The sequence below is a fragment of the Macadamia integrifolia genome, chromosome 11 (genome assembly GCF_013358625.1).
Source record: "Macadamia integrifolia cultivar HAES 741 chromosome 11, SCU_Mint_v3, whole genome shotgun sequence".
Taxonomy (NCBI): domain Eukaryota; kingdom Viridiplantae; phylum Streptophyta; class Magnoliopsida; order Proteales; family Proteaceae; genus Macadamia; species Macadamia integrifolia.
In genome coordinates this window covers 30,986,063-30,994,970 of record NC_056567.1, presented here as the reverse complement: position 1 = coordinate 30,994,970, position 8,908 = coordinate 30,986,063, and the positions used below count along the sequence as shown (strand labels likewise).

Sequence of the window (8,908 nt, the reverse complement as noted above, 5' to 3'; positions counted from 1 at the left end):
AATATGGTGAATTGTTGCACAAAAAGCCAACTTACCTACAATATCACAAGAAGTTTTGCCATTGAATTCTTTTAAGATCCAGCTCCATTCCCTGCCAAAAGTAATGATAACTTTAGGGAAAGACTAACATTTCCTGAAGATATCATTCCAAATCGACTTGAAAAAGGGCATTAGACATTTATCCCCTAGGGTAACTAGATTGACCCGGCCCAGCCTGTACATTGCCACTTCTAGGAATTCGACCTAGTCATGTTTCAAAATTGTAAATTTTCACTTCCTTGTTCTTGAGGAAACCAAAATTCACAATAACTGATATCATCTTCTTTAATGTGCTTTATGTTTATCTACCTCTAAAATACCCAAATTCAGATCCATGCTGCAAGAATATTTCATTTAAAGTGGAAAATTTGTTTTCTAAGTGATCTAACAAATAAGGCTTTGTTTGAGCTAGGGTTGTTAAAAATGAAATCAGATAGAATGACCCGAGTAGACAAAATAGGAACTAATTGATCAAATTCCTTATCGTTTTGGTACGCTCCCATTGGCCCCACTCTTTCAAGGAACACTCTACCTTTTTATATGGTAATTCAGTCTTATCCCAATAAATGGGGTCAACTACATGTTGATCAAAGACATTAAAAGAAAAACAAAAACAAAAGTAAACGAAAAGGATCACAACACAGCTAATCAGCAAAATCTCACATAAATGGGTTGGATTGGTTACATGAATTCTTGACATCTAATCAGCTCTTTTTAAAGTTATACTTGAAATAAGACAAAAACTAAGCATGTCTTTTCTCACTATTTCTCTTATGGTTATTATGTCTACCCCTAACTCCTTTAGTGCTTTCAATCTTAATCAAATCACTCTTCCTTACTAGTGCATCCCTAGGCCTCCGTTGAACATGGTCATAATTATAGTTAGAAAATTTACGTATAATACATGTATTTTTACCGTATTTGAACGTTTCAATCAAAAAGTCATAATTTGGCTATCAATCGAAAAAATCTATATCATATGCATATTCTATAAATACTCATGTTATACACGAATAAAATGTGTATAATATGTTTTATACTAATTAATACACTTAGTTTGGGGGGTGGGGGGCTGGAGGGAAGGGAAACAAACTCAACCCCAAAAGTCAAAATGGCACTTCTCACTTTCCATAGGTTTTTTGATTTCGAGAAAAATCGTGGATGACACGCTTCTCCCTTTCTTATTTATTAATTTCAATCCCCCTTTCCATCATACCTCTTCCTCTCTCTTTTATTAACTTATACCATTTATTTAACTTCATTCCAAGAGCATCCTAAATCTATTAATCAAATATCTTATGCGTCCACCCTCTTGTTCCTATCCACTAGCCTATTAAGTCTACTTAATTATAATTTTTTCACCTAATTTAAAATCTTACCTTAATTACAAATCTGGCATTGGTAACTGTGATTGAATTATTGAATATCTGAATGGACCTATACGCAATCTGATTCCAGTTTTAGAATCTATATCCTCATTAGTAGGGATTGTTGTGAATTTTATTGTTTGATAAGATAATATCAATGATGATATTTTTATTTGTTAAATGATTATCCATATGTTATAATTATTATTTTTTTGACAAATATATGTTATTATTTGCTATGATAGAAAGTGGCTAATGGATTACATTTCAGTGTTCATGAATGCATGGGATATTAGAATTTGGTCATAAGCAATCAGTTTTAGTTCATTCTTAATACCAAAATATACCAGTATTTTTGCTTATAGATTTTTACATAGCAACCATATTAAACACGTCTCGTTTCATTGCCGTGCATGTTTTATATCATCGGATTTCTGAAAAATATTATTGCCGTATGTCCCGTTTAATTGCTATACATATTCGTTCCCATATTATTACTGTTCCCGAACTTACTAACTATGGTCATAACTGAAAACTATATTTTCTTTTAATGAGTTCCAGTTTTTTTCAATTTAGATTAGTGGTTCATCAGATTTTTTGGTTTTGTTTCATTTTTTTATTTTGGTCCAGTCCAGTTCAGTATTCCACCAGTTTCACAAATCCTAACAAAAAGTGTTGATTCTTCTTTTATTTTTTTTCAATCGTTTTCAATTGATCATTAATTGATTTAGGCTGGAAATTGACACCCTTAGATGTACCTTTTGGATTTTATTTTATTTTATTTTTTATATGTGTGTAAGGTAAGCCATAATAAGGAGAGTTGAACTCATTATTCTCACTCAAGAAAAAAAAAAATTTTTTTGAACTCATTACCTCTTAATTTTAAGGTCTTTCATTTTAGATAGAACTAACTTTGCGGTGTTGGTTTTTGCCAACTCAACTACCCCTTCAATCCTACAGTCATTTTATTGGACCGTTTTCCTCTTCTCCTGCCATTAAATCTATTTTTAAATGATTGGCCATTTAATCATTTTTCAAAGTTTAAACTACATGTCACCTTCCTATGTCCCACAGAGATGATTTAATTTTTCTTTCAAATGCCAAAAAAAGAAAAAAAAAAGTGGGCTGTGAGCTGTATGCATGCAGACTAGAAGTGAGCAAGGGGGAGTGTTTCCCGGACGATGAGTCAAAGAAATTAATCGCTCCTCGTGGCTACTGAGATTAGTGTAGTTACCTATAAGAAAAGGATAATAATAATAATAATAATAATAATAATAATAATAATAATAATAATAAAGGAAGAGATTAGTATAGTTGATCGTGGTGGTTTGGGTCTTCTGGGTTTTAACAAATAGGTGGACAAAAAGTCAAATGGCCTACTAAGTACAAGGCATCACATGGAAAATATCCCATTATTGATTAGTTTAGTTTGACTGTTCAGTTGGCGCATGGTATCCTTAATTGCCAAGTTACAAAAGTCAAGAGGTAGGCAGATAGTGAAAATTTAAAATTCGATTTGTATCCATATCTAGGGTATTCAGATCCGAATTTGAATAATTTAAAAAATAATTATATGATTCAAATAAATAATCAACTATAATATAAAATTAGTTAATTAATCATCTTAAGAGGTGTTGAAGTTTTGATAGGTTTTAACAAATGAGGAAAATATTGAAGACAATTGAGAATAAATTGTATTCATTAGGAGGAGGAAGGTTTGAGTTGCACAAGTCAGAGATGTAAATAGATAGTTGAAAATCTCAATTCGATTCGCATCCATATCCATTTGAAGATATCTATATTTGATCAAGGAATATCCAAATCCGATCACATTCACACATTCGATCGATTTACATCCTTAATCCTTATCTCACATCCCTTTCTCTCCAATTGGAGTTACACATGGTTATAACAGTAAGGGAAAATTACAGCATAGTTCAAAAACTAGGTGACTCCTGCGTGTTATGTTTCTTTCTTTTTTTAAATACCTTCTTTCTTCTATTTTCGAGTAAGGAAGGGTTAGGACTATGAATGTTTCACATTTGATGAGAAGACAAAAAAGGGGCTAATATTGAAGATAATGAACAAAATTTTTAAGGTTTTATTTAGTTGTAGGCCAAACTTTATGCTCTATGAATAATCTATGGATCAATAAAAATAAAATAAAAAAGGATTTGGTGAGTTTCACATGACTTGGCTAAAATTATTGGGTCAACGAAAATGCAAATTAACTAAGATTTAGTTTGACCATTTCTTAAATTTGAACTTCATGAATGACTCTTGATCAGGTTTCATGTGTTTTCTCTTGACTCAGACGAGTTAACCTAGTTTTCCAATTATGAATTACACATGAGGTACCCACACTTAAGGAAATCATGGTTAAAAATATTTAACATTTTAAAATTTACATTGAGGGAACATGAGAACAAATGGTGTTAATATGAAACATATGATGAAGAAAATGTCCAAAATAACTTAATTTCCTATATATGTCAAAATGATCCAAATTGGAAGGATATAGTTCAACATCATCGTTTCAGAATTATTTTGATTAAAATGATAGGATTCAACTATAATATTTTATTATTTTTAAATGTTTAATTGAATTGTGACCATTCAATTAGCATTTTAAATTTGACAAGTTGATCTAAATTTAGATTGTAATAAAATTCTAAAAGATCCTTATTCAATCAAATGATTAAAATATTGATTGTAGCATGAAAAATAAATAAATAAATAAAAGTTATGAAAAAAATAGTTTTTCATCTCGCAATCAATATTTTAAACATGTGAATAGATTTTGATCTGATTATATCAGATTTACCATTGTACATGTCATTATTAAAAATGCTAAATGAATGATCATGATACAAATCAAAAGTCTGAAAATGTTGAAATACAATAATTAAATTGTATGCTTTCAATCCAATCTTTGAAAGTTTGTTGTACCATTGTATTTGCCTCAATTCAAATCAAACTTAAAAAGATGTTTAAACATTAGGGTTGAGTCATATGCTTTTAATCATTAATTTTTTGAAGCTATTGATGGTGCGATCTTAATTATATACCATGATGTTTGTTATGATTTAATTAAACATGTATGATCATAAGAACTAAGGGTGTCTTGCTCACTTAATCATCATATGTTAACACCACCTAACACTAATTTTGTTTGAATACCTGAAATATAGTTTAAAATTTTTAATATTTCAATGTAGTTTCCTTAAACGTGAGTACCTCTGGTGTAATAACCCAAGGAAAAAGAAGACTGCCTGGCCACGTGGCCCTTGTGCATATACATAGCCTCCTTGAAATGACTGTCCCAACTCCTACAAAATAAATCACCCAATTGATGCACTGTGCATCCCCTCATTGGCCCTATGCTAGTGCAAGGACCATACAACCTACCATCGTTCTTCTTGCCTTAACTCTAGCAATAAACTAAAGAGGAAAACAACACTAACCGGTCACTCCCTCTATGTCTAGACACAAGATGTGTGAAAAGACTGCCCTCCCCCGTGTAGTCGATGCCTCTGCTTACCCTCCCATTGGCCTGTGCATTGGCGTAATAGCCATTCAACTTGCTATTGTTCTTTTTCCCTTAACCCTAACAATAAAACTAGAGGGAAAAAGAATGCTAACTGGTCACGCACTTTACACCTAGACATAAGCTAGGTGAAAAGAGCACCCCTACCCCCATGTAGTTGATGCCTCCTTCTGCTCTCCCATTGGTCTACATACTAGCATAGTAGCCACGTGACCCATCATTGTTCTTCTTCCCTTAACCCTAACAACAAACCTGAAGGGGAAGAGAACACTAACCTGTTACACCCTCTATGAGCAGATATAGGATGCATGAAAAAGACCACATTACCCCTGTATAGTTGATTCCTCTTCCTGCCCTCCCATTGGCCTGCTTGTTGATGTAGTAACCACAGGACCAGTTAGCTTTCTTTTGCCCCAAACTAAAAGTTAAAACACACGGTCAATGGTTGAAGGAAAGGCTGAAAATCAGAAGTGACAATACGTAATCATGAGAGAAGGGGAGAGGAATTCCAGTGTGATTCAAATTTCAAAGTATGTAGAGAGAATGAGGGACAACGGCTTCTACAATGTGTACAACAGGGATTGATCCCTTGACCTCTTCCCCTAAGTGCCGACTCTTCAAGCCGAAGCTGCCACCACTAGGCTATCCTAAATTTCATACTCATTCATATGTAAAAAATAATAATAATAAAAAATTTAGAATTTAAAATTTTAAAAATTAAAATATTAAAAAATTAAAAAAATTTAAAAAAAAATTTAAAAAAAAATTAAAAAAAATTAAAAAGAAGCTACAGACAAAGAAGAGAGCATTGGGAGAAACTTCTTGAATCCTTGCAAAATTTCTTGGAAATTATCATAAGTGAAAGAAGAAATTAATGAATTGCCCAATCTCCATGTGAACCAATCCACCCCACTTGTCCTTATTAACGGAATATAACCTGATCCCAAGACTCTCTCCGTCTTCCCCATGCATTAATCTCCAAGTTTCAACCATAGAAGCTTAGGTTCTTTCTAACCCCAGTTCTTCCACAGCTGTTTAAACCCTAGATAACCATTTTTAAATCTCCACTTGACGAATCTAAACCGGCGAGAATCACGTCCCAAAGCCACTATAAGAGTCTATATATACCAGTTTTGAGTTTGTGACACAAACCCAGGTCTTATCTTGCCTTAGCTTCTTTGTTGCTTCAATGGATCTTGCTCCAATGAAGACTACCTTTGCTGTTCTTCAGCTTTTACTGCTCTTGTTGGGCACTGTTAATGCCGCCGAGGCATTTTTCAAGGCTCACCCACCAGTCCCACACCACCCGATTCATCACCATACTACTCCACCTAGTCATTCACCAGCTCCTGCTCCTGCTCCTAGCCATCACCACGGCCACCACCACCACACTCCCCCTCCGAGTCATGCACCGAGCTCTTATTCCAACAGAAAGCCTGTGGCTGTGGAAGGGGTTGTTTACTGCAAGTCATGCAAGTACTCTGGCAGTGAGACCCTTACCGATGCTAAGACCATCTTAGGTTTGCCCTTCTTCCCTTCCTTCTAATTTCATTTCACTTCTTTCATTTCACTTCTCTCTCTCTCTCTCTCTCTCTCTCTCTCACACACACACACACACAGATTTCATTCCACTTAGGAGTTTTTTCCTTGTATTACACATGACCACCAAAAAAAAAAATTGGTAGGGGTGTTCATTGGTCCGTTCGGTTCAGTTATGATCCAGGCCGAATCAGTTTTGGTGTAAAATGGGTGAATCCGAAGTCAAATCAATAAGAAAAAATTTGATTTCAATTCGATTTCTTATCGGTTTAATATTGGGTTTGGTCTGATTTCAGTTTGATTTACCCTGTATATATATGTTTTGGCATAAAGAACTAATGCTTCCTATGGCCAAACACAACTGGGTGTGAAAAGACCAGTTGCTCACACGCACTCATTATTTTCATGCCCAACTATGTGTGAGCGTAAAAGGCATGGGCACACAGAGTTCCATTGCCCCATATGTTTTTTGTTTTCTTTGATATCAATTTTATATCAATTTCGATTTGGGTTCAATTTTGATCCAGTTTTTCACTTTCAATGCAATTTCGATTGGTTTCAATTCTATTCAAATTTCAACCGGTTTCATAATACCCCAATCCAAAACCAAACTAATAAAACTTTGGTTCGATTTGATTTGGGCTTTTTCGGTCTGGTTTCACCAACCAGGGTTTAACTTTAACACCCCTAATTTTTGGATACTCTGTAGGTCAAAGATTTCACGGTCCAAAATAGTTGTGATCAAATGATTCTTTGACTTCTGATCTTTATTTACCTTTAGAATTTTTTTTTTTAAACTCATTATTTCTCATGGTCATCAATAATTAAATCTAAAAATAAATGTGTGATCCTGATCACACGGTCAAGCTCTATTTTTGAACCATATCTAACGGGTTGTCTCTGTTGTGGGTTTGGTGTGTAGGTGCTGTTGTGAAGCTAGAGTGCAACAACACCAAGCATGTTAAGACTGTAGAGGGAGAGACGGACAAGAACGGCTACTTCTTCATAGAAGGACCAAAGACTGTGACCACCTATGGGGTTCACAAGTGCAAGGTCTTCTTGGTTTCATCACCTTTAGCTTTGTGCAATAAGAAGACTAACCTTAACGACGGAGTTAGTGGTGCAACATTGGTGTACGAGAAGACCAAAGTGTCACTCTCCTATGCGCTCTATAAAGTTGGGCCTTTCGCCTTTGAGCCACCCAAGTGTTAAAAATAGTGATCAAGAACCTCATTTTCACATTTCAATCCTTCTATTAATTTTCTCTACTTTCTAGGGTTAGCTTGCGGCAGTTTTAGTATTAGGGTTTGCTGTTTTTCTCTTTGTAGTAGTCACTGAATATTTGTGTGGTAATTTTTTGTTCATTTTGACAATCAATAGGCTTTTTATATGATAATAAAATCATTTTAATGAAGTTTCTACTCTTGACTTTTTTACTCTTGATCATAGATTGTAAGTCTAATTATATGATATACACTAGCTAAGATCATGAGAGAGAGAGAGAGAGAGAGTCAAGTCAATGAGATTTTCTTATTCACTCTTTAAAGTGTCATATTATTTTTATCTTTTTAATTTTATATATTTTTTTCAATGAAGGTAAATTCTGTCATTCACATGTGTACTAAAAAAAAAAAAAAAAAGATAATGACAACGTTTACTAATAAAATAATGATAATCATTTTAAGTTATAGTTAAAATTTATTTTTACCTAACCTGAGTTTTTTTAGAATAATACAAAAGACAATTAAAATGTGTCAAGTTCTAAATAACTTATGATAGGGAAAGGATAAGCATATTACATACGTTGGATACACCACTTAACGTGCTTGGCTTTTTTCCATAACTTATATAAGTGTCATTTAAATACTCCCACAATGGATTTTTTATGAATTGATCATATGCAAAATTTAGTGGCAAGGTAAACCCTTCTCTTTGTTTCATCTTAACTAGATGATAATGTAGATATGTGAAAAGCTCAGGGTACTAAGAAACTAATGTTGAAAGTACTTGACCCATTAGGTGGAAGCACCTCTTGAATGGCCTGCCCACCCTACCACCCTCCTCTAGCCCTATCTCTCACCTCAAACTATAGGGACCCCACTCTAGTGGTGGGTCATGCCACAACAACAACCGATAACCTTATCCCAACTGAATGGGGTCGGCTACATGGATCCAATGCTGGAAAATAGAAAGTAAAGAAATATACGAGATGAGTTAAAAAGAGAAAGCACAAGGATAAGTTAAGAGGGTATCGTAGAAAAAAATATACGCATCATGGGAACATCCCTTAATCATAGTTAGCAAATTCGGATTCGAGAATTATTCAATCGAAGAATTATTCGGAATAATTCGATTAGTTAATTTAAGGGTTTGGTCAAAAAAGTGGACAAAATAAAAATTGGATTCGGTTTCGGAT

The 8,908-nt window shown here is 34.0% G+C and overlaps 1 protein-coding gene across 1 annotated transcript; it reads left to right on the top strand.

The window, feature by feature from the left end:
- Positions 1-6,110: 6,110 nt before the first annotated feature.
- On the top strand, positions 6,111-7,906 carry LOC122094337 (non-classical arabinogalactan protein 30-like). The gene is made up of 2 exons (XM_042665104.1): positions 6,111-6,473; positions 7,415-7,906. Exons 1-2 carry the CDS (start codon positions 6,143-6,145, stop codon positions 7,702-7,704), a joined length of 621 nt encoding a protein of 206 aa, XP_042521038.1. The 5' UTR covers positions 6,111-6,142; the 3' UTR covers positions 7,705-7,906.
- Positions 7,907-8,908: the final 1,002 nt, after the last annotated feature.

Coding starts and splice junctions, on each gene's coding strand:
- LOC122094337 (XM_042665104.1), top strand. CDS start 6,143: ATGGATCTTGCTCCAATGAAGACTACCTTTGCTGTTCTTCAGCTTTTA. Junction 6,474..7,414: donor CGATGCTAAGACCATCTTAG/GTTTGCCCTTCT, acceptor TTTGGTGTGTAG/GTGCTGTTGTGAAGCTAGAG.